This window comes from Anastrepha ludens, chromosome 3, assembly GCF_028408465.1.
Source record: "Anastrepha ludens isolate Willacy chromosome 3, idAnaLude1.1, whole genome shotgun sequence".
Taxonomy (NCBI): Eukaryota; Metazoa; Arthropoda; class Insecta; order Diptera; family Tephritidae; genus Anastrepha; species Anastrepha ludens.
In genome coordinates, this window is record NC_071499.1 from 35,109,543 (window position 1) to 35,136,351 (window position 26,809).

The following is a 26,809-nucleotide window of genomic DNA, read 5'->3' on the forward strand; positions in this document are numbered from 1 at the left end:
TGCTTTTCAAAAACATGAAAAACTCGTGTTTGATCGAAAAAACTTTTTTTTTTTAATTTCGATTTTTTTTAAACAATTGACGGTTATTTCTCGAAAATCTGAAAAATATTTCCTGAAAAAAAAGCTTCGATCATTAATAAAACTAATTTCTCTTGTTCGACTGATTTTAGAGGAATCTCCAAGGACTTGTGATGATCACCGCAAGCGACTTCTGGAGAAACGGGATCCACACAAACAGCGATAAATTTTACAATTATTAATTCTTTTTTGTTGTTGAAATTTTGCTAAAGTAAAGTCGAAACATTATGTATTAATGCTGTTTTTATTTTTGTAAAATAAAGCAAATGACTCTGACTACCCCTAACCCCATAAAGCTGGAACCCTTTCACAATGAACCTACCGTGCGAGTGTGTGGCATGGTGAAACGATTTTTCTATCATCCTTGGGTCTGTAGAATTTTACAGGTTACCATAATTCGTTCATGGCTTACATGAAAATTCTTTCGTTTTTTATAAGTAAAACTTTTTGTTTTTAAATTTTCAAGTTATAAATAAATAATGAAAATGCAACCCTACGTGACCCCAATCGCTACATTGCCTTGCATGACATTCATTTATCATTATTGCCTGTATTGCCAGTAGCTTGTTTTTATAATAATTGAAAGATTTTGAAACAAGCGCATCAAAATCAATTGGAGTATGCAAACACTAAATTTTTGAGTACTTAATTTCAAATACATAAGCTTTATGTAAATAAATTTTAAATTATTTTGCAATATTTTTCGTCCCTTCTGTTTTCACTCACTTTCTTGCACTAAAAGTATGGCAACATTCCGCGTCTCGTTTGACTGTCAAATTGGATTGCTTCGCTGTTTGCGCTGACAGGACGCAAGGAGTTAGCTGTCGCAGTCGTTGTGGTTTTGTGCAATGGCCTTCGTATTCAGAGGACAAATAAAATCCAATTGGAACGTAGTGCAATAATCAGTGTAATTTTTTAACGCGGAAATTAAGAACTCCATTGTGATCTAGAATTTCTGTGCGTGTTTTGGAAAATTTTTGTGAAATATAATTTGTATTTGAGAATCTGGAATTTGTTACTTCGAATGTGGCCATCCTTGGCGACAAGTCTAAATGAAATTCAAAGATCAAATTGGCTGATGTGGGTGAAATAGTCGTCGCCGCCGCCGCTTTTCTAGTTGCTGTTTCTGATTTCATTGACTCGTACGTTGAAGTACGCCCAAAAACAATAACAAAACACAACAGAAATATTGTATAAAACAAGAATATATTGAAGTATGCAGCAACAAATGTGAGCATATAGTGGTAATACACCACATTCAAATTATTATTAATTAAATGAAATGTGCAAATGCATGATGTGCGACCGCGAGCAAATAGTGTTATTACTATAGAGAAAAGGCAATAATTGTTTACGTGATGATTTGTTGAAAGAGTAGTCGAGACCGTGCAATAATTCCATAGCATACATATACTCGTGCATGTGTACGTATAACCGCGTGTATTTTTGTGCGTCCATACTTATGTATGACTATTTGTAATGAATACATACATATGTGCTCATATGGCTGGCTGTCAATGCTGGCGCGTTTAAAAAGCAAATAAGAATTGTATCACTTCGATATTTGTTGAACGAATTTAAAGTGTTTCCATATATACTAATATATTTCCATATAAAGTCTCCTTAGTATCCGCTATAGTTGAATTGAGCTACATATAGTATATACATATGTATGTCGCAAATCTTTATAAACTCCAGCGCGCATCTGTGAACAAAGACCCACCATATCTATAATCCCAGCAATAAAATTTAGAAAAAGTGCACGCGTTTATCAGCCTGCCAGTGCAGGAAGTAGTGGTGGAGCAAACAGTTATAAACATTATTCAATTTAATCTACAGTGAACCCAGCAACGTATCCATGGCAAACAACAGCAATAGTAGTGGTGGTGGTGTCAGTGGCGGCGTCTTAGGGGCTGCCGGCGGTGGTAGTGCTGGCGGCAACAATGATTTGTGGCGCGAGTGTGTTGCTTGGCTGACGCGTTGTAAAATCATACCACCAGATCACAAAGCGAACTGGCCAGACTCAGAAATACGCGTCCTTGCGTTGACGCTACGTGATGGTGTTTTGCTTTGCAATTTGGTCATTTATTTGGATAGTAATAGCATGGATCCGCGCGATTTTAATCGCAAACCGCAAATGGCGCAGGTGAGTTAACTTTACACTTACTATTTGTATGTATATGTATATGCAAGTACCATATATCAAAAGCAATATGAATGACCACAGTTATAAATACTCTTATACTTAATTTTTTTCTGTTATAGAACAGACTAGTCAGATTATATGGCGCCCGCTCTCAAGGAAAAGCAAAAACATCCATTGAATTATGCATGTTTTGCTTGCGAATAACCTTGCATTTTCAGATAACTGTAAGCAAAGAGATTCCTTTTTATACGCGTGTTGTTGTGCTATACATAGGGAGCATACGAAATTTCTCAATAATATTTTTTGTTCCTTTCTTTCGCCTTGGTTTATTTTCATACATAGATAGGTACGTATGTATTTGCTTGCATATTCACAGTTCACTCGTTGTTCTTCCGAACAACTATTTCAGCTCATTAAATAACTGATAAAAGGTGGGCTAATCAGTTGACAAGGCGCTAGTTAGTAGTTAGTAATTATCTCTTCACTTGGGTTATCAACCGTTTGTAACCAAATTTTATATTTGAAATACATATGTAAGAGCGAGGTTGTTTCTAAAGCCAGTTTTTAATAAAGCACGTAAGTAAATATCTGACGAAATAGATCCAAATCATTGAAACTTGAGCAAAAATATTAGTTTGGGGAAAAAAGAAATCCATTATTTTTGCGTAACATTTTTGCGCAAATGGTGTACAACTATTTTATGGTCGATCTGTGTGGCTCCTGGGCGATGCTACGACTCCTAACATACCGATCAACTTGGAATATTTCAGTGATTTTATCGTCATTTTCTGAATGCCTGAACAGAACCTACGAAATTAAATTGCTCATAATTAGCTGTTGCAGCATGGGCACCATAAACACCATTCAAGCGGCCTGGCTTGCATTTTCGCATATTCGTCTTTATCAAAGAAAAACTGTAAAATATACCGAATTTTCTCTTTGTTCACTTCCATTGTTAACACCCTGTAACTCACAACTGAATGGAACAAAAAGAAAAAAAAACAGCAAAATAATTTTTTTAGTGTGAACTGTCACCTTGAAAACGAGCATAAATTCTAAATTGTTTGGTCGATATCAAGGCGTATTCATTAAAGGTGGGGGCACTAAACCAACAACAAAGTTTTGTACGTTTGATTATCAAAGCAAAGTATTGGCAAAGTAAAACACAAATAATGAATTCGCCTTTTTTCATTCTGGGCTGACAGCCACATGGACACGGCGAAAGAAAAACAAAAAAGAATAAGTCAGCTGATTTACCTATACCAGCTTTAATAGATTCACCTTGACCGATACTTTACGAGATAACGTTCACTACAGCCATCTACCGAGAAAACTTTTTCCCCAAACTAATATAATAATTTTGTTTTGTGTTTAGATCTTAAATAGCTTTTAAAAATTTACAAGCAATTCAAAGTACATATTTGTTAATTCAGGTTTCTAGAATATTTATTGAACGTTTTTCATATTTTGTTCATATAATTTGTGTATACATTTTTTGTTAGTTGACAAAAAATCTTTACATTTTCGCAACACTTTTTACAGACCGATTTTGAAATTGCATTTGGTACTTTGTGCGACTTCTCCTCTATCGCCACAATAATTTCAACACCTTCACGCGAGCTTTCACACTTACAAACGATGTTTTTGGTATTAATGTTGCCTTTGGGTAAATGGTAAAAAATGAGATATGTGAACCGGTTCATTTTCGTAGCGAAGGAGCCTCGAGTTGCCACGAGCCTCATAAAAAAATCATCCGCCTTTCGGAGGCGGCACTGAACTGTAGGTCACTTCATTGGAAAAACATCAAGACGCTTATCACAAATCAAAGAAAGAGTTCGGCAAAACGTCCAAAATGGGTGTAAGCGCCAAAATGTTACTCTTTATGTACAGTTTTGCCTGAGAGCAAGGGTTCTAATTGAATAAAACTGTGGCAATCAAAGGAAGCAGTTAACTAAATCCTGATGTGGGATGGACTTTCTAGTTTTTTTGATGCGTTTTGACTCGTCTGAGAATCGGGCTTCCGAGGTTCCTTGTTAGTTGTGTTTACGAAAAACACCGCACCTTCGACACGATTTTTGCCTTAACTCATCTGCCATACATCGATCCGAGTAAAGCATTAATATCGGCTACTATCCTTCGATTAAAATTTTCGAAGGTTCTTTGCTGCTTTCGACAGTCCGAGAAATAAAATAGATGGGCGACCAGATCGACGCAATTCATCAACCACAACCGTAGTCATAGGCAAATTAAAGAAATGATTTTAACAATTAAAATTGTGTTTTATAATAAACACCATTCTATCCCTATCGGTGTAACTTAAGCCTAATGTGATCGCCAAATTTCTTTGATGGGAGTACCAGCTAGTCCAAGCAACTGATTTATTGTGTTATGTAGTATAACTTTCTACTGATCTTAACTCTACTGATACCGGAAATCTTTCCTTTCCTTTTTATGATATCTTGCCGATATTTACGACGACTTGCGAATGCCGCTACTGTAGCGACATCAACCGCAAAGGATTAAAACGCATTTAAAAAAAAAAAAAAGTGAATTTTAACTTTAAAATGAGGGGAACGTAATTTTGAATTGCTAAAATAAAGTTCTAAGTTGCTTCATTATTATTTTTTGCTTCTCTATTTCCAAAAATCTACTGACACAGGTTGAAGTAATTAAAATACTCGAATTTTTTTATATTACCGAGCAAATTTTTTCTTCTCTTCTCACATGAATTGCTTTATTCTCCCTCATTTTAGTTAGAAACTCAAGGACGATAGAATAGAAGCAAGGATGAGAGTTTAGAAGTACGGTGGAGAGAACTCAGAAGGCGGGGCTAACATTTGACCGTTACAAGGCTCTCAGCGATTTTAAAGGAATCAGCTGATTTGCTGACGTAACAGGGAGAGTAAACTGAAATTTTGTTGGTGACATAAGAATAACATCAACACAGTCTCTACTCATGTTATTTCATTGTCGTTTGAACAAGTAATGATTGAAAGAGCGTAAGAATGCGTGTGAAAAGAGCGGGCACAACTATGCTACCAGATCCCCTATAACGTGGCAGCCGAAGTCAATCTCACAATTTTACCTCGGATGATCAAACATTGTACTCTAACACCCATGAATTAACGGTCTGATGTTGGCCACGCCTTCTGAATTCTTTCCGCCGTGTATCTATTGTTATTGTAGATGCTTTCCATTTCAATTCAACCGGGCTATTCGGGTCATGTTCTTCGATTTCGATGTAACTTAAATATGTTGCTCTCTGGTCGAAATAATGAGACACGTATTTTTTTGTTCGCCCGAAAAAATTTTTTTTCAAGAGTTATCGGCAATTTTGTTTTTCGCCTCAAACTCGATTTTTTTTAATTATATAAGAAAACATTTTTTTTAAATGCCCATAACTTAGTCAAAAATGAACCGATTTTAATAATTCTGGGTTCAAAATGATCGTAATTACTTACACAAGCGACTTCATGTAGAAACAATTGCAAAAAAGTAGTTGAAAATTTTTTATTTAGCAAAAAAGAAAAAAAATTTAAATTTTTTCAAAATTCAATATTTCAAAAAGTGTATTTTTTTTTTTTTATAACTTTTTCCAAATCAAAAAAACATCTCAAACTTTAATTGAGCTGCATGCCTAGTAGCTAAAATGAGTTGTTTTTGAGTAATGAATTTTTGAGTAAACACCCTGTTTCGCACTTTTTGTTTTTTTGCAAAAAAAAAATTTTCAACTACTTTTTTGCAACTATTTCTACATGAAATCACTCGTGTAAGTAATGACGATCATTTTGAACCCAGAATTATTAAAATCGGTTCATTTTTGACTAAGTTATGGGCATTTAAAAAAAATTGTTTCTTATATAATTAAAAAAAATCGAGTTTGAGGCGAAAAACAAAATTGCCGATAACTCTTGAAAAAAATTTTTTTCGGGCGAACAAAAAAATACGTGTCTCATTATTTTGACCAGAGAGCAACATATTTAAGTTACATCGAAATCGAAGAACATGACCCGAATAGCCCGGTTGAATTGAAATGGAAATCATCTGTATCTATATTATTGATTGATAAGAAAATTAACCGTCACAAACTTTGTTGTTGGCTGGTTGTTCACCAAGAATCCAATTGGTGCTTCTGCACCATTTTCTTGCCACATCCTCGCTACCAACAAGTTATACGATTATTTCTTCACAACTATATCCAGTTTGTGCGGTTGAGACCCTTATAAGATTGTTTACGTCGATGCTGGCCAGCTCTTCGAGGCTTTCAAAAAGCGCTTTGCCAAGGCTTAACATTCTTGTCTTTCATAGGGCAGGGCATTCACTGCATTCATTTTTCTCCGGTTGATTACAACTATGAAAATATGTATTGAAAGGGATGCCCATTTGAGCTGCCTGCTCTTCTATGAGCCAGAAGTCAGTTATCACTGCCGTGAGTCTGCAGGCATCCCCTCGTTTCATATTTGTCAATGTTGACGTTTGTTTGTGGTTGTGGGTGCGCCAGTCTGCTGACTTTGCAGGTTCTCTGATTCCTCCATCTACAATTCGCAATTCGTGGATATTTTGAGGAGATTGCATTCTTGATTGCGCTCATGGGTGCTAATACCGATTCTGCAAGAATGTTATTCATGGCAGATCCCCTCTTACCAGTTCGTTCGTTTTTTCGTTTCCTTCAATGTTCCGATGTCCCGGGATCCAGATCACAGATTTCACAACTGATGGCGTCAATGCAGCAAATACATAAACAAACCTTTGCTTACAAGTTACTTCTTTGTGAATATTCAATGAATGACTTTGTGAATATTGTGATTTTAAATAAATGCAATTTTTAAATTAAACGAAATGATAAAAATGAAGTAAATATTAAATTGTGAAAGTTGTGAAAGCAACAATTATACCACGTCATGGCAAATGGAAAGGTGCAATCTTATTTCTAGCATTCTTGATCACCAGCCATCAATCCAAATTAAGAGCTTAAGCGAAAATTCTCTCCCGAAGAGAAAAAAGTTACCGAACGGAAAATTTGTCTCCACTTACTTGCAGAAGCCGGTAGAAGAAGACATATCGAGATGTTTACAAATTTTCATGTTGTCCAAAAAAATTTTTACGTTTAATTTTACGTTCAATAACTTTTTTTGTTGATACATTTTCCATTTTATTGTTTATGTCTAAAAACTGTAAATTGCAAACAAAATACAGATCCTACAAACTATACGAGGGTGGTTCTATAAGTACCTGCGTTAGAAATGAAGAAACCATTTTTTCAAAAAATTTTTTATTTCAACATAGTCTCCTTTTAGAAAGATACACTTCTCTCAACGCTCCGGCCATCTTTTAACCCCTCCAGAAAATGGGATGAAACTGCTGGTGGGTTATCGTGGTGGAACAGCACCTTCTTTTTCGCCAAATGCGGCCGTGTCTTCTTAAATTTTTTGTGAAAGCGATCCAATAACTCACTGTAGTATTGTCCAGTGATCGTTCTTTCTTTTTCTAAAAAATCCATGAGAATGACGCCGTTCGCGTCGCAAAAAATGGTCGCTATGACCTTTCCGACCGATGGGACTGTCTTCGCCTTCTTTGGATCAGATTCACCGAGAGAAATCCATTGTTTTGATTGTTGCTTAGTTTCTGGTGTGTAATGATGAATTCAGGTTTCATCAACGGTGACAACTCGACGCAAAAATTCCTTCGGATCTCGCTTATATTGCTTCAAACACTGCTGCGAAGTTAACAACCGCATCCGCTTGTTTTTGTTTGTGAGCAAATGCGGCACCGATCGGGCCGACAATTTTGTCACCGCCAACTTATCATGTAAAATATTAATTGCCGTTCCGGTTGAGACACCTATGACCTCTGCTACTTTGCGACTTTCGATTGTTGATCAGCGACAATCTTGTGAAATTTTGGAATGATTTCTCGGGTAACCACGTCTGCCGGGCGTCCTGGTCGCTTCTCATCAAAAACGGATGTTCGCCCTCGTTTAAATTCGTTGAAACAACATCTAACTGTGGTCATAGATGGCGAAGCGTACCCATAGACAGTATCCAACTTTGCTTTTATCTCCTCGCATTTTTCCCATCCAAAAAAAGAAAGCGAATTACCGAACGGTACTACTCTTTTTCCATCTTAGCGAAAATCACAAAACATGTCTTACTCGAATAGCTGCCAAATCCAAACTAACCCATCAATCAGTCTGAAATGTTTTTTGTCGTCGTTTGATAGATGGCGGCACAGGATGCTAACGCCAACTTCCTTCAGGAACGCCCTCTGTCATCTGTTTGAGGGGTACTTAGGTTGTTGTTGTTGTTGTTTTAACAGCATAGTTAGCCCTGTCAGTGTGGGTATATCATCTGTCGTCTTCGTCTAGCTCATCTAGGGGTAGGCCCAGGAAACATGCTGTTTCGACGGGTTGGGTCCAGAGGGAGAGGGGGGTTAGATGAGTCTGATTAAGGGGGCATGTGAAGAGGTGGTTAGTGTCGTGCGGGGTACCTTCACATGCCGGACATGTGTTTGGTATGTCGGGGTCAATTCTGGATAAGTAGGAGTTTAACCTGCTACAATATCCAGAACGTAATTGTGCCAATGTTACACGAGTCTCACGGGGAAGCTGGAGCTCTTCATCTGCAATGGGTGGTGGTTGGACTCCGATTACGGCATTCACGGGACGGGAGTTCATGAAGGTGGTAACGGACTCCCGGTGAATGTCGTTTATTGACTGTCTGAATACTGTCCGGTCCAGTAGGTCTCGGTCAGGTTTGTCCTGGAGTTCGTCAGCGTAGTCGAGGAGGTGTCTCCTGACGTGCCTGGGAGGCGGCTCAGGCTCAAGCAGGTGTCTGCAGGGGTGAAACCTGCGGTAACACCCCAGCAGGAACTGCTTGCTGAGCAGTTTGTTGTGCTCCGCGACTGGGAGCATTTGTGCCTCGTTGTGCAGGTGTTGTATGGGTGACATCAGGAGGCACCCGGTCGCTGTCCGAATGGCGGTATTCTGACATGTCTGAAGCTTTATCCACTGCGAATCACTAGTGCCAGGCGACCAGACAGGCGCAGCATAGTTTAGAACCGGCCGGCCAATTGCCTTAAATGTCGAAAGCAACAGTTCTTTGTCCTTGCCCCAAGTGCTGCCGGCCAGCGATTTGAGGACCTTGTTGCGATTTTGGACTTTAGTGGCAATTGCGGTTGTGTGCGCAGAGAAGGAGAGCAAGCTGTCAAAGGTTACACCCAAAATTTTGGGGTTATTCACAGTCGGAATTGGTGTGTCGTCGACTTTTACCTTAAGGGACAGCTTGACCTCCTTTGTCCAGGTGGTGAAAAGGGTCGCCGTGGACTTAGTGGGGGAAAGTTGGAGATTCCTCGCAGTGAAAAAGCGAGAAAGGTCGGTGAGGTAGTTGTTCACTTTGGAACACAGGCCATCGATGTCATTGCCCGACGCCATTATCGTGCAGTCGTCAGCGTATGAGATCAGGGAAACTCCCGCTGGTGGTTGGGGGAGCTTCGAGATGTAGAAGTTAAAAAGCAAGGGTGAAAGGACACCACCCTGCGGTACGCCTTGCTTAATCTTCCTCTGCTTTGACATTTGATCTCGAAAAATCACTGACGAGTGCCGACCGCTCAGGTAGTTCGCGGACCACCTCTTCAGCCCTGGCGGGAGTGTCGACTGATAAATATCATCTAGTAGCGTGGAATGGCTGACTGTATCGAAAGCCTTCTTTATGTCCAACGCTACTAGGACAGTCCTCTCGCAGGGGCGGTTTTGGTTAAGCCCGCGATTTATCTGGGCGTTTATGGAGGTGAGTGCCGTGGTGGTGCTGTGCACTCGTCGGAATCCGTGCTGATGTGGGGCTGGGGCCAGGTGGGTCGTGAAGAGTGGGAGTAGGAGGGCTTCAAGTGTCTTCACTACTGGGGAAAGGAGAGTTATCGGCCGATAAGACTCCCCTTGGTTGGCGGGTTTCCCAGGTTTCAATAGTGGGACCACTCTCCCTGCTTTCCACTTGTCAGGGATGATGAGAGTGGCCAGAGACAAATTGAAGACCCTTGTGAGGTATCCTACTCCCAGGGGTCCCAGATGCTTCAGCATCAGCGCGTTAAGTCCGTTAGGGCCAATGGCTTTCGAAGATTTCGACTTGTTGATGGCCCCCTGAACCTCATCACCGGAGAAAGTAAGTGGCGCACTGTCGTTCGTCAGTTTGTGCAGCCTTCTGGTAACACGACGTTTGGTTCTGTCGCCCGGAGGATGCAGTGTAAACAGCCGGCTAAAATAGCTCGCGCATCTCTTCGGGTCCGACGAAGTACAACCGTTGAAGGTGATAGCCACCTTGTCGTTGTGTTTCGTCGGGTTCGACAAGGACCTAACGGTGGACCAGAGCTTACTCACTCCGGAGGTGAGGTTACAAGTCTTCAGGTGCTCAACCCATTTAGTCCGCTTATGTTGATTTACCAGTTGCCGGATCTCCAAATTGAGATCCCTTATGCGGGGATCCCCGGGATCGGCCTGGCGTAGGTGGTCACGCTCGTTTGCTAAACTGGCTGCTTCTGCTGGGAAGTGGGGACGGATGTCCTTATAACATCCAGCTGGGATGAAGCGAGCCGCAGCAGCTGTGAGCACCTTGCGGAATGCGCGTTCGCCGACGCGCACATCAGTGGGGATGGGAAGAGCGGCGAAGGTGTCCTCGGTGAATTCCGTGAAGCCGGCCCAATTAGCTTTTATAAAGTTAAAATAGGACCGGTGATTCGCGGAAACGAAATCGGCAGGTCTCTCGATCGAGACGATAATGGGCAAGTGGTCTGATGCAAGCGATAGCATAGGTCGCCACGTTATGCTATTTATCAGACCCGCGCTAGCTATTGTTAGGTCAGGCGAGCTGCTACAATTGCCCACTACCCTGGTGGGGGCGTCGTCGTTCACTGTGCTGAATGTCGAGTCGTCTATCTGCTCTGCCAATTGCTGTCCCCTACGATCATTTGGCAGGCTTGAATGCCAAAGATCGTGATGCGCATTGAAGTCACCTACAACCAATCGGTTTTCACCTCTGATGAGCGCACCTATATCAGGGTGATATCCTGCCGGGCAGCAGGTGACAGGGGGTATGTATATATTAAAAATTTCGAGCTCGGAATCGCCTGACCGGACAGCTATGCCTTGACATTCTAAGGTGCTGTCCCTGGGGTCGATTCCTTCATCGATAAGACGATACTGCACAGTGTGGTGGACTATAAACGCTAGGCCACCACCGTTGTCTCGCTCGCGATCGTGTCTGTGCACGTTATAGCCATCCCTTGTGATCAGAGATGACCTAGCGTGCAACTTTGTTTCTTGGACCGCAGCTATCTTGATACTGTGCCGGTTCATAAAGTCGACTATCTCGTCGACCTTACTCGTAAGTCCGTTGCAGTTAAACTGGAGAAGCTTGAAGCTTCTCGGTGAGGTCAGTGTAATCAGGGGGGTGAGGGACGCGTGGGGTTGTCTACGTTGGACCTGCTGTGCAATCCACTGTGGTTGTTGCGGCCTGATGGTGGTGGGCGGCCGCGCCTCCGGGGGAGGTTGTGGGTGCAGAGCTCTGCAGCAGGGGGCAACGTAGGCAGTTGTCCACTCACGGGTGGTGCGCAGGCCGGAACATCTCCGAAAATGGCACCAGCCACTGCAGGAATTGCATTGGACTGATACCAGATTCCGAGGTATTACGGTCTGACACACGGAACAGACTGTACGGGGGACCAGGAGCTGCTGGTTTGTCCCCGCACTGGGGTTGGAGCAGGAAGGGATAGGAGGGGTTAAAGGGGAGTTGTGTTGCTCCGATAGGCTCCTCACCGTGGAGGTGTGGGTTGTGGTGGCGGTTGGTAGTGCCGGCCTATCAGGGGGTGTGGTAGCCGTGGAGGCATCAGACGCCTGTTGGCGGGAGCAACACGTGGCCACATACCGTGTGGACCACTCCCTGTGCGACTTAAGGCCTGAGCAGGTCTTAAGGTGGCTCCACCCGTTGCACTTATTGCACCTAACCGAGGTGGAGTTCGGGTGGAGCCGTTGATGGCAGACGCAGCAGTAGAATACCTCTGGCCCAGGGTTGGATTCGACTCCAGCCCTGAGGAGAAGTATTTGGAGCAGGTTAGCTGCGAGAGTTTGCTCCTGTGACGTAAGGGGTGGGGTGATATACGATACACTAGACAGGGCTAGTGTACTGGGGCGGCAGCCCTTGGTCGGGAATAAAAACCCGAGTCATTCCGGTAACGTAGAACCGGCTGCCATGGGAACGTACTTAGGTATTTAACCGCTCTTGTAAATTTGCTTGTTTACAAAAAGTTCAGTTCGATTCTGTCAATTAATCACGGATGTATCAACTGAAAATATTCATTATGGCAATAGATACCTCAAGCACCTTTTAGTGAAATACATACATACATATGTAAATATTTTAAAAAACAAATGCCTTATAGAGACAAAAAAGAGATCATTAATTCTTTAACAAATCTTACTGTGACCAAGGCATTGCTACTACATAAATATTCAAGTCATTTGTTTAAAAAATCTGCCAAAAATATATCAACTCTTTCCGAGAGATACTTTCATCGAAATACATACATCTGCTTTCTCATTCTTTCACATGTCTTTCAAGTTTTATCTTCTTCCTAAACCATTTTGACAGCATATCACAAACAATGCTGATTAAACCTCACGCGTCATTTATTATGCAAAGAGAGCAAGCCCAGCACACAAACAGCTCAATTTCGGTTTCACTTTTGCTTCCCATTTGTTTTATTCCATGGAATAATTTCCATAACAAACAAACACAAACGCTCAACACGTACTCGTATGCATCTATGAACATGAAAATGTATAGTGAAGCGCCGAAATGCCAAGAGCAATTAGAATAGGATAAAGCCTTTAGTTTGTTATCAACAGCTATGCCTTTCACTATTTGTATGCAAAATTAACTTCCTTCCGCTTATCAACAATGATACGTACAGTGGCTACTGCAGAGAAGGCTGTTATAGTTATTTTCATCGTTGTTGTTTCTACTGGTGTACATGTGTATGTATGAATTGCATTGCCAGACCGGTTTTTGCTACTAGTCTTGTTGTTGGCTGTTAAAATGCTGCTTTTGAGTGCTCTTGTTATTGGTGCTAGGTAGCCTGCTTTTCTCTGCTTTTTTGGTGTTTACTGTATAAGTTTTCTATAGAAAAACTAATATGTCTAGAATTATTGTGAAATTTATGTATGTACAATGCGCAGAACCCTGCAGTAAATTTACTGCTTTCAGAATAACGCAGCGATGTTTTCAAATGTTGGTTATCATACTCCAAATGTAATTAAGTTGAAGCTGCGAGCAGTTGACTTGCTTTATTAACTTTAGAATCTTTATTTTTTCGTAGTAACCCTCGGACAAGTCCATACACGTCAATGTTTTTTCCGATATTCGAAACAGTTGTCAAACTTCATGTGTCAAATGGCCTTCACTTTGTGCATCGATTTGCACGGAGAGATGATTAACGATTTTTTATGGCCGGGATTGGATGGTACGTTTCACACAAGCAACGAAACCATTGATCTTTTACGGGGTCTAAATTCATACACTTGCTCCATAAATATTTGGTTTGATTACTGCTGAGTGATAGGTCTTGGCCGGATATAAATCCAGGTCGGGCTGGTAAACTAGAACCGACTGTCGTGGTAACCAGCTAGTCGAGTCAAAATGGTCGCTAACAGTGAAAGTCACGTGCAACAGCTAAGAAGCCAACGCAAGTTACCTCACCAGAATCTGGTCTAAGGGTCTTGTGAAATTGTTTGAATTCATCTCTTCTTCTTCTTGATTGGCTGGATAACCGCTTACACAATTTTGGCCGAGTTTAAGGGGGGAGCCTGGTTTATGAGGTCTAAAAATTGCATCTCTTTGCGATTTTTTTTTAAGGAAAAAATTAATTTAGCACTGCAAAGCTTTTTCTATCTTTTAATCTACATTTAAAATGTATAAAAAAATTTTGTACTGGTTAAAATAAGTTGAAAAAAATGTTTAACATAGAAATTACTAGAGCGCTGCAACGCTGGAGTTTCCAACTGGCGTTCAATATACAGCTCGTAATTATTATCTAAAGCAAAAAATTCAAATGGATTTCTAATTATCATGATTTTTTATTCTAGATGAACTAAGAAAACTGAGAGAAATTCCAAAATTTCAACTTTTTGGAGGTTTTAAAGAAAAAAATGGCTTTCTATAAAAAAAAAAATTCACTTCAACTTGGTATAAAAATCTTGAACATTTTTTTTTTTTAATCTATTTTGTTGATTCAAGTAGAAGAGAATTTAATACTGAAGGGAACACGCTATGATTCACTTCAAAAGGTTCATTAGTTTTTTTTCATTCATGTACGCCAATTCAAAGAAATCATAAAAATGAAAAGTCGAGAAAAGAAGATAAGCTTTGTACTATAGCTGTCCGGTCACAGCGTAACTACCTAACGTTCGCCTACCTTTGGCTTTATATCTACGGAAATATTGAGAATTAGGCTCTGTAACTTTGTGTGAATATTCTGAAATATATTTATTAGGAATCGCTTAAAACGAAAAAAAAAAATTGATTTTTTTGACAAACCAGGCTCCCCCCTAACAAAACGCGCCAGTCGTTTCTTTCTCGTGCAAACCGGTGCCGGTTGGTCGCACCAAGTGAAACCAAGTCCTTCTCCACCTGATCTGATATACCTATGCTACCACCAGCTGGTACCACAGGAAATACTTTCAGAGCTGCAGCGTTTGTATCCATTCGGACGACATGGCCCAGCCAACGAAGCCGCTGGATCTTTATTCGCTGCACTATTTCTATGTCGCAGTTCTTACAGCTCATAGTTCTATCGCCTGCGATATTCGCCGTTGTCAACGTGCAAACTTCCAAAAATCTTCCGCAGAATTCTTCTCTCAAACAATCCAAGGGACGCTTCATCGGATATTGTCATCGTCCACGCTTCTGCGCCATACGTTAGGACGATCATGATGAAAGCCTTATAGAGTGACCTTATACTCAATTTATATGAATTTAGTAGTCAATTGCCTACTTAGTCCAAAGTAGCACTCCGTTGGATGTCAAGGCTGGCATTGTTATCGGTGTTAATGCTGGTTGCTAGCTAAGCGATCTTACAACATCGAAATGATAGCTGCGAACAGTGACTTGAATTCATCTCTACGAACACCAATATTTGGATTTCTCTGACGAGTGGTTTATTAGATGATGATTTTCGCCGACTACATACAACTTTTCAAAACTTTCTCTGCCTTTTTGGTATCCTTTCTACCACTTGCAGCCATTTCTTCTGACAAAGCCTGCCCACCGAAGGCATTCTGTAATGTTTATGTAGCAGATCAAAATTTAATTCAACTTCATTTCTCCAAATAATGAGACATTCAAAAAATCGCCAAACTCATTTGCATTTATTTGAAAAACACATGGAATCAGTAGATACATTGGGTAGTTGAAAAAGCCTTTTCGTATTTCTAATCAAACTTCAACTCATTTTTTTTTTATATTTATAATGAACTTTATTAAACCAAATATGTACCATTTTGGTCGACCACCTTTTGCAATTTTTCTTCTAGAGACATTATTCCATCAGTGAAAAACTTTTGTGGTTTCTCGGCGAAAAACTGCGACAAGTAATTTTCACAGGCTTCTCTTGAAGCCAACTTTACTCTATTAAGGGAGTTCTGCATTGACCGAAACAAATTGGTAGTCCGATGGTGCAAGGTCAGGGCTATATAGTGGATGCATCAAAACTTCCCAGCCAAGCTCTCCCAGTTTTTGCCGAGTCATCAAAGATGTGTGTGGCCTAGCGTTGTCCTGATGGAAGACGACGCCTTTTCTGCTGATCAGTTCTGGCCGTTTTTTTCCATTGCTTCCTTTAATCTCATCAGTTGTTGACAGTAAAGTGTAGAATCAATCGTTCGAGCAGGCTGGAGCAGCTCATAGTGGATGATTCCTTTCCAATCTCACCAAACACACAGCATAACCTTTCGAGGCGTCAATCCTGGCTTTGCGACCATTTGTTGAGCTTCACCACCCTTGCACCATGATCTTTTTTTCGCACATTACTGTCGTATTTGATCCACTTTTCGTCTCCTGTTACCATTCGCTTCCGAAATGGTTCGATTTCATTTCGTTTCAGCAAAGAATCGCAGATGTTAATTCGGTTCATTAAATTTTTCACAGACAATTCATGTGGTACCCAAACATCGAGCTTCTTTTTGTAACCAGCCTTTTTTAAATGGTTCAAAACCGTTTGATGATGAATGTTTAGTGCCTTGGCGATGCCATGGCAGCTTATGTGACGGTCCTGGTCAATCTTTTCCATAATTTCATCGACTTTTTCAACGATAGGTCGGGCGGAGCGAGGTGCATCTTTCACATCGAAATTTCCAGAAAGGAAGCGAGCGAACCATTGTTGTGCTACACGAACTGATACAGCATCGTCTCCGTAAACTTCACAAATTTCATTGGTGGCTTGCGTGACATTCTTCCCTTTTTTATACAAAAATTTCAAAATACCTATAGCGCATTTCTTCATTATTTTCACTCATTTTTGAACAGCTATAACTTTTTTTTAATTTCTCCGAATTTAATTTTTTTTTGTTAAATGAAGCTTAAAATGTCACCTTTCTAACACCATATGATATGACACAATGTGATGCACTGGAGATACATGACTCCAACGACATCTATTGACAAAATACGAAAAGACTTTTTCGACTACTCAATAATTACATTAAATATCTTTGAGATGAGCATTCATCCAGTAATGCATTCATTATCTTTGAAGCTCTGCATATTTTTTCACGATCACCGTAAGCGAACGTTAACTCTTTTGTATCAGTCATAAAGTGAGTAATAATGAGCTAGTCCGTGCATGAAATGTTGCGTCAAATTTCCATACTGTTCCCTGCATGCATATCCATACAAAAAATTAGAAATGCATGTTGATACACATATGTACCTATGTACACATGCACACGCGCTCTCGTATACTATAAAGCAAGGTGGATTTAATAAGGTGACAGCATTCACCCAGCTGAATTTTTCGCCGTAGGTATGGCTTACGTCAAAATGATATGCTTTGTTTGTATGTATTGGTATGTTTACATTTGCTTGCTGATTTTGACATGATGCTTGCACCAAACGCAACAACAAATACATGTAGGGTTTTACTTATATGTGTTTGCTGTCACCTGTAATAAATTCGCCTTGCTATAAAGTATTTGGGTGGCAAACAAAAGTATTCGGAGAGGAATTCCACATTGAGCCCGGAAGGCACGCGCAGTGTATGAAATGTGGCTTACGCATACATGCACGTACATATTTGTATAAATATATGTGCATACAACTGGACATATTCTGGTTTATATTTAATTGGTTTTTCCTTATTTTTGCACATTTAAGGATATTGTTGGTGGACTTGAATGAACATACAACATGCGCAAATACATAATTACATATGCATGTTTGTTTGGTTCATTTGATACTTACATACATATGAATGAATATTTGATTCGAGCACGAGTTGCTACATTGGAATACAATTTCACACTTGAATGCAAATGTTATAAAAATTTGGGTTTAGTGTGAATACAAATTATTGACATGTGTAAACATATATGTACATATTTATGTGTGTATAAGCTTGTATGCATATGCACGCCATTTTAAATATTAATTTGAAATGTGAGTAGCTGCAATTTTTTCTCTTTATTTCTGAGAATTAATTCAGTAAAAATACTTTTATAGATGAGGAACACAAATTCTATAAAATTTTTTTTTAGTAAAAACATAATTTCCAATTAATTATGTGCTTTTGAGTTTCAAATTGCATTTCAATGCTAATGAACGATTCGAAACTGAAGTTCACTAAAATCAGATGAGCAGAAAAAGTATTTATACTCAGGAATGCAAGGAATTCACACTGCTTGTATCTGTAAAACAGCTCATGACATCAACGTCAGAATTGTTCTAATGACAGTTCAATATATTGTTTATAAGCCATCAAAAGCATTTGCCTCTCAGTTTTGTTGAATTTTTTTTCTCTGATGGAATTCCAACGTAATAGTGTGATTGCGTTATATTTGGCTGGAAAATCACAACCAGCCATTGTTCGTGAGCTCGGTGACCTCAAAGTGAATAAAATGTTTGTGTATCGCACTATAAAACGTTACAATGATACTGGTAGCTATGGAGGTGGACCAAAAAAAAACCGCAACAACGCCAGAAATGGTTCGGAAAGTGAAGGCTCGACTTGAACGAAACCCGCGCGAAGTAGAAGAAAAATGGCCAAAGAACTGAAAACATTGCAAGACAGCATTCCACGCATATTGAAAAATTACCTCAAGGTCAAGGCTTACAAGTTCCAAAAAGCACACGATCTTTTACCCCAGTAAAAAAAAATTCGATGCGAAAGAGCAAACGAGTTGTTGCGCTTGCACGAACGGGGCGAATTTCCTAACATTGTGTTTTCTGATGAAAAAAATGTCGCAATTGAGCAGTTCATAAACACTCAAAACGATCGTGTTTACTTGTCCGAACGCTCATACGAGAATTTGAGCCTACGTATGGCCACTCGAAGCAATTTCCCACCGCAAGTAATGGTTTGGGCGCCAGTGACTGCTGATGGACGCTCTCCAATCGTTTTTATCGAGCCTGGTGTCAAAGTGAATGCGACTTATTATCGGGAAAATGTTTTAGAAGCTGCTTTAGAGCCGTGGATACGCAAACATTTCGGTCGTAGACCATGGACGTTCCAACAGGACTTGGCACCGTCTCATAAAGCTCGTGTGAACCAAGAATGGTTAAAAAATCATGCTCCTCACTTCATTTCGTCCACACAATGGCTTTCCAATTCGCCAGACGCAAATCCGATGGACTATTCCATCTGGTCCATTGTGGAGAGCAAGGTGAGGAAAAAAGCGATTATACGAGAATAGGCCAAAATATCTCAAGATCACATTCGTGCAGCATGCAACTCATTTTTTGACCATTTGAAGGCTATAGTCAAGGCAAAAGGTGGTCATATCGAGCTAAAGTGAATATATTATATGTTAAATTGGACCGACCATTCATACGAAAATTTGAGTCATCGATTGGCCACCAGGAAGCAGATTCGTTTCTGGACCGTCTCAAGGCCATATTCAAAGCAAAAGGTGATATCGAGCAAAAGTAAATTGATTCTTAATTTTGTAATGTTTTCACACATTTTTTACATTGAATTGAATAAAGGTAATTTTGCAAACTAAATCTATGACCTTTTTAATAAGACCTTTATTATGGCCCTGTAAATAAGACCCCAGCATTTTGGAAGGCCGCAATTATTGCCGACGAGGTAAAAATAAACTTATTTGGACCATATGGCAGATTTGGCAGATGGCGCGAGGTTCCCCAATATTTGTGAGCCACTCTAAAACAAGGCGGTGACGACGTTGGGGTTCGGTCATGCATGTCATCAAATGGAGTTGGGAATTTGACTTTTATCGAAGAAACAATGAGCAACTTTGTTTATTTGAAACTTCCGCAAGAAATTTTGGTTCAAAGCGCTTGGTTCAAAGTTTTTACAAATTCAATTGGCATGTAGAAAATAATGAGATTTTTAGTTGCGAATTCAACACAGTCCAGCTTACGAATAACCTTGTGTTGAGCCAAAATTCGAAGCTCGTTTGGAAAGTCCGAGCAAAAATAAAAACTACTTAATTGTTTGGGGTCAACTTTTTTTTATATTTTTAACTTTTAGGCTTATACACTTCGTCCAACGCTGTTCTCTTTGTTGATCCCTTTTGAATAATAGAATTTGTTCAAGACTGAAAAACCGCCATTCACTTCTGCAATCACCTCCTCGATTGAATAAAATCTTTTTACCGCCAGCCATTTCATCAAGTTGGGGAACAAATAGTAGTCCGAGGCAGCCAAATCTTCAGACTAGGGGGGATGTGAAACAAGATGGAACCCTATTTCCATTCATTTTGCGCACAGCTGCTGGTCCGTTGTCGTAATGGAAAAGGAAAATCACGCGACATCCTCGATTCTAACGAATGCCAAACACAAAGAAATGGACCGATCTGGCTAAAACGTGGTGTGCGTTCTTCCAAGCGATGCTACTAACTAAACATAACCACGATACGCGCCGTAATGCCATCTCTGACGGAAATTTCATAGAACCCTCGTATTTAAGTGAAATTCATAAAATTAGAGAACGACCAGTCTTTAGCTTCTGTTTCGACGTTGTTCAGCCACAAAATTTTAGTGCGATTTCATTTCGGCTTCGACCAAAAAAGAACTGAACTTTGTTCAAACTTCTTCTTCTTCGCTACGGTAAATTTTTTCCTTAAAAAATATATACAATTTTTTTTTTTTTAACTTTTTTGAAGCACTTGATATCAACATTTTTTTAATTGCTTTGAAATATCAGCTGCTGCTCCTTCAACGAGTGTGGCTGTGGCTAGTGAGCAATTGTGCAGTGCTCTATACTAATAGACCAAGAATGATAGAGAAACAGATTGCGCCTTTGGAATTCGCCGTGTCGTAAGATGAATAAACAAGCAAGACGAAGGGGAATTTTTTGTTTGTGAAGAAGAAGAGTAGGCGAAAGCAATAGAAGCAACCAAAGACAAGAAATTATACGCGCTCACACATACTGTCTTGCCACGGCGTCTTCCGCATAAAAACGCCACCGTAGATATTCAATTTGTTTTTTTTTTTTGCTATTTTTATTTAACATAAGTAAATGTTATGAACAGAAAATAATGTGATTGAGACTTATGTATCTCTTTTACTTTATTACTTTTTTTTTTATCACTCCTTGTTTATTCTTTCCTTTCAAGTGTTCGATTCGGCTTCGGCTAAAATTGGCCGAAGTTTGGTTCGGTCTAAAAAATCAATGTTCGGTCGTTTTCCACCTAAATTACTATACACCGAATTTTGTGATTCGGTGGGGAAAACAGCTACTTAATTAAGTAAAACACCCTGCTTATTGTGGAGAGTAAAACGCTATCAGTTTGTGTGGCTGTATTTTTATGGTACCCGTGAGATATTGTACAGCCTATGATTTTTGTTATCTCCCAATAGAACAGCCTGGTGAAAAAAAATTCAGAAGGTGTAGCCAACAGCAGACTGGCAGACGCATTCCCATGGCAGCCGGTTCTACGTTACCGGAATGACTCGGGTTTTTCCCGATCAAGGGCTGCCGCCCCAGTACACTAGCCCTGTCTAGTGTATCGTATATCACCCCACCCCTTACGTCACAGGAGCAAACTCTCGCAGCTAACCTGCTCCAAATACTTCTCCTCAGGGCTGGAGTCGAATCCAACCCTGGGCCAGAGGTATTCTACTGCTGCGTCTGCCATCAACGGCTCCACCCGAACTCCACCTCGGTTAGGTGCAATAAGTGCAACGGGTGGAGCCACCTTAAGACCTGCTCAGGCCTTAAGTCGCACAGGGAGTGGTCCACACGGTATGTGGCCACGTGTTGCTCCCGCCAACAGGCGTCTGATGCCTCCACGGCTACCACACCCCCTGATAGGCCGGCACTACCAACCGCCACCACAACCCACACCTCCCCGGTGAGGAGCCTATCGGAGCAACACAACTCCCCTTTAACCCCTCCTATCCCTTCCTGCTCCAACCCCAGTGCGGGGACAAACCAGCAGCTCCTGGTCCCCCGTACAGTCTGTTCCGTGTGTCAGACCGTAATACCTCGGAATCTGGTATCAGTCCAATGCAATTCCTGCAGTGGCTGGTGCCATTTTCGGAGATGTTCCGGCCTGCGCACCACCCGTGAGTGGACAACTGCCTACGTTGCCCCCTGCTGCAGAGCTCTGCACCCACAACCTCCCCCGGAGGCGCGGCCGCCCACCACCATCAGGCCGCAACAACCACAGTGGATTGCACAGCAGGTCCAACGTAGACAACCCCACGCGTCCCTCACCCCCCTGATTACACTGACCTCACCGAGAAGCTTCAAGCTTCTCCAGTTTAACTGCAACGGACTTACGAGTAAGGTCGACGAGATAGTCGACTTTATGAACTGGCACAGTATCAAGATAGCTGCGGTCCAAGAAACAAAGTTGCACGCTAGGTCATCTCTGATCACCAGGGATGGCTATAACGTGCACAGACACGATCGCGAGCGAGACAACGGTGGTGGCCTAGCGTTTATAGTCCACCACACTGTGCAGTATCGTCTTATCGATGAAGGAATCGACCCCAGGGACAGCACCTTAGAATGTCAAGGCATAGCTGTCCGGTCAGGCGATTCCGAGCTCGAAATTTTTAATATATACATACCCCCTGTCACCTGCTGCCCGGCAGGATATCACCCTGATATAGGTGCGCTCATCAGAGGTGAAAACCGATTGGTTGTAGGTGACTTTAATGCGCATCACGATCTTTGGCATTCAAGCCTGCCAAATGATCGTAGGGGACAGCAATTGGCAGAGCAGATAGACGACTCGACATTCAGCACAGTGAACGACGACGCCCCCACCAGGGTAGTGGGCAATTGTAGCAGCTCGCCTGACCTAACAATAGCTAGCGCGGGTCTGATAAATAGCATAACGTGGCGACCTATGCTATCGCTTGCATCAGACCACTTGCCCATTATCGTCTCGATCGAGAGACCTGCCGATTTCGTTTCCGCGAATCACCGGTCCTATTTTAACTTTATAAAAGCTAATTGGGCCGGCTTCACGGAATTCACCGAGGACACCTTCGCCGCTCTTCCCATCCCCACTGATGTGCGCGTCGGCGAACGCGCATTCCGCAAGGTGCTCACAGCTGCTGCGGCTCGCTTCATCCCAGCTGGATGTTACAAGGACATCCGTCCTCACTTCCCAGCAGAAGCAGCCAGTTTAGCAAACGAGCGTGACCACCTACGCCAGGCCGATCCCGGGGATCCCCGCATAAGGGATCTCAATTTGGAGATCCGGCAACTGGTAAATCAACATAAGCGGACTAAATGGGTTGAGCACCTGAAGACTTGTAACCTCACCTCCGGAGTGAGTAAGCTCTGGTCCACCGTTAGGTCCCTGTCGAACCCGACGAAACACAACGACAAGGTGGCTATCACCTTCAACGGTTGTACTTCGTCGGACCCGAAGAGATGCGCGAGCTATTTTAGCCGGCTGTTTACACTGCATCCTCCGGGCGACAGAACCAAACGTCGTGTTACCAGAAGGCTGCACAAACTGACGAACGACAGTGCGCCACTTACTTTCTCCGGTGATGAGGTTCAGGGGGCCATCAACAAGTCGAAATCTTCGAAAGCCATTGGCCCTGACGGACTTAACGCGCTGATGCTGAAGCATCTGGGACCCCTGGGAGTAGGATACCTCACAAGGGTCTTCAATTTGTCTCTGGCCACTCTCATCATCCCTGACAAGTGGAAAGCAGGGAGAGTGGTCCCACTATTGAAACCTGGGAAACCCGCCAACCAAGGGGAGTCTTATCGGCCGATAACTCTCCTTTCCCCAGTAGTGAAGACACTTGAAGCCCTCCTACTCCCACTCTTCACGACCCACCTGGCCCCAGCCCCACATCAGCACGGATTCCGACGAGTGCACAGCACCACCACGGCACTCACCGCCATAAACGCCCAGATAAATCGCGGGCTTAACCAAAACCGCCCCTGCGAGAGGACTGTCCTAGTAGCGTTGGACCTAAAGAAGGCTTTCGATACAGTCAGCCATTCCACGCTACTAGATGATATTTATCAGTCGACACTCCCGCCAGGGCTGAAGAGGTGGTCCGCGAACTACCTGAGCGGTCGGCACTCGTCAGTGATTTTTCGAGATCAAATGTCAAAGCAGAGGAAGATTAAGCAAGGCGTACCGCAGGGTGGTGTCCTTTCACCCTTGCTTTTTAACTTCTACATCTCGAAGCTCCCCCAACCACCAGCGGGAGTTTCCCTGATCTCATACGCTGACGATTGCACGATAATGGCGTCGGGCAATGACATCGATGGCCTGTGTTCCAAAGTGAACAACTACCTCACCGACCTTTCTCGCTTTTTCACTGCGAGGAATCTCCAACTTTCCCCCACCAAGTCCACGGCGACCCTTTTCACCACCTGGACAAAGGAGGTCACGCTGCCCCTTAAGGTAAAAGTCGACGACACACCAATTCCGACTGTGAATAACCCCAAAATTTTGGGTGTAACCTTTGACAGCTTGCTCTCCTTCTCTGCGCACACAACCGCAATTGCCACTAAAGTCCAAAATCGCAACAAGGTCCTCAAATCGCTGGCCGGCAGCACTTGGGGCAAGGACAAAGAACTGTTGCTTTCGACATTTAAGGCAATTGGCCGGCCGGTTCTAAACTATGCTGCGCCTGTCTGGTCGCCTGGTACTAGTGATTCGCAGTGGATAAAGCTTCAGACATGTCAGAATACCGCCATTCGGACAGCGACCGGGTGCCTCCTGATGTCACCCATACAACACCTGCACAACGAGGCACAAATGCTCCCAGTCGCGGAGCACAACAAATTGCTCAGCAAGCAGTTCCTGCTGGGGTGTTACCGCAGGTTTCACCCCTGCAGACACCTGCTTGAGCTCGAGCCGCCTCCCAGGCACGTCAGGAGACACCTCCTCGACTACGCTGACGAACTCCAGGACAAAACTGACCGAGACCTACTGGACCGGACAGTATTCAGACAGTCAATAAACGACATTCACCGGGAGTCCGTTACCACCTTCATGAACTCCCGTCCCGTGAATGCCGTAATCGGAGTCCAACCACCACCCATCGCAGATGAAGAGCTCCAGCTTCCCCGTGAGACTCGTGTAACATTGGCACAATTACGTTCTGGATATTGTAGCAGGTTAAACTCGTACTTATCCAGAATTGACCCCGACATACCAAACACATGTCCGGCATGTGAAGGTACCCCGCACGACACTAACCACCTCTTCACATGCCCCCTTAATCAGACTCATCTAACCCCCCTCTCCCTCTGGACCCAACCCGTCGAAACAGCATGTTTCCTGGGCCTACCCCTAGATGAGCTAGACGAAGACGACAGATGATATACCTACACTGACAGGGCTAACTATGATGTTAAAACAACAACAACCGGCTATAAGCGAATTTAAACGAGTCAGCTGATTTGCTAACGCCACTTGAGATGTGACGGCGGTTTGTCTACGAAAAAACAGATTGTGTTGGTGATATACGAAAAAAATCCGTCTGAACCACGACTGACTGGACAATGGTAAATATAGTAAGACGAGTATTTTGCGCGCCGATTTTCTGCTATCGATGCTTGGCTTTCCTGGACTCTTCCATTGGGGCGATGGTTTCGATGTCATAGCCATATACCCGTGATTCGTTACCAGTTATGACCCTTTTAAGCAAACGTCATTCAACAATTCCTGAACGATGCTCATGTGACGTTGTTTTTGGTGGTTTGTTCAGCAATTTTGGAACGATCTTCGCTGCAACACGCTCCATGCCAAAAATTTCCGAAAAGATTGCATGGAATGAGCCAACCGATATACCGACACCTTCAGCAACTTCTCTTATTGTGATTCGACGAATTTTCATAACAATTTTCTTCACTTTCTCAAACTTTAATCGGTTGTTGATGTGCTGGGGCGTCCAGAGCGAGCTTCCATGAAAAGCTTGTACCACTTGTAAATATTTTTTTGACTCAGAGTATTCTCGCCGTATGCCACTGCCAACATTTCAAGTGTTTTTAAGCACTTAATTCGATTTTTTACACAAAATTTGATGCAACTTCTTTGATTCATTTTTTTCGATAGCAGAAAATCGCCGAACACGCAAAACGCTTGTCTTATTTATGCCCCTCACAAACAAACTAAATATGCCATATTGCTAAAACCGTCAACATACAGGGTGGCGCACGAATCGTGCTACAAAAACAAAAGTAATAACTTTTTTTCTAATCAATGTATTTAACTTTTTGTTTTTTTATTGTATAGATAATTCAATTTTATTTTATGTAACTAATTAGTTTTGAAAATAATCATTCACGCATATGCGACACCTGATGAGAAAATTGTTCATTGCGCACTGAAGGGTTGAAGTCGGGATCGCCTCAATTATTGTTGTGATGGACTGCTTCAATTCAGTCAAATTACTTGGTTTTGTTTTATACACCTCTTGTTTGAGATAACCCCATAAAAAAAAATCTGGTGCAGTGAGGTCAGGTGACCTTGGGGGCCAGCGGAAAGTGGAATTTCTGGATATCAATTTATTTCTAAATTTTCGTTGGAGCTCCTCTATAACCGGTCTGGCTATATGTGCAGTTGCTCCATCTTGCTGGAACCAAATGCTGTTAAAAGAGATACGCCTTCGCCGCAGTTCTGGATAAAAAAACTCCTTCAACATGTTTAAATAACGGTCCCCATTTACAGTCGCTGTTACACCGTTTTCTTCGAAGAAGTATGGCCCGACAATGCACCTTGATGAAACTGCGCACCACACTGTGACTCGTTCTGGGTGCAGTTCCATCTCATGGAGTATTTGCGGATTTGATTGACTCCATATACGGCAATTTTGCTTGTTTACATTGCCGTTTAGATCAAAATGGGCCTCATCAGACATAAACAAGCAATTTATGAAG

General features: G+C 42.0%; 1 protein-coding gene and 1 long non-coding RNA gene across 6 annotated transcripts in view; one reads left to right on the top strand and one right to left on the bottom strand.

The window, feature by feature from the left end:
• Positions 1-863: 863 nt before the first annotated feature.
• LOC128857403 (protein vav) overlaps positions 864-26,809 on the top strand; it is a 167,050-nt gene continuing 141,104 nt past the window's right edge. For 2 of the 5 annotated variants that reach the window (XM_054093154.1, XM_054093153.1), the window contains exon 1: positions 1,596-2,224. In XM_054093154.1, the coding sequence (XP_053949129.1) occupies positions 1,937-2,224 (288 nt within the window). In that variant the 5' untranslated portion in view covers positions 1,596-1,936. Of the gene's footprint in view, positions 1,503-1,595; positions 2,225-2,641; positions 2,801-26,809 lie in introns of those variants that run through there. The other 3 variants (XM_054093151.1, XM_054093152.1, XM_054093155.1) reach the window with 3 other exon arrangements.
• Positions 1,266-1,766, bottom strand: LOC128857407 (uncharacterized). Its single transcript, XR_008453937.1, has 2 exons — positions 1,677-1,766; positions 1,266-1,598 (listed from the first exon to the last, which is right to left on the bottom strand). It is a non-coding gene; the product is annotated as an uncharacterized LOC128857407 (long non-coding RNA).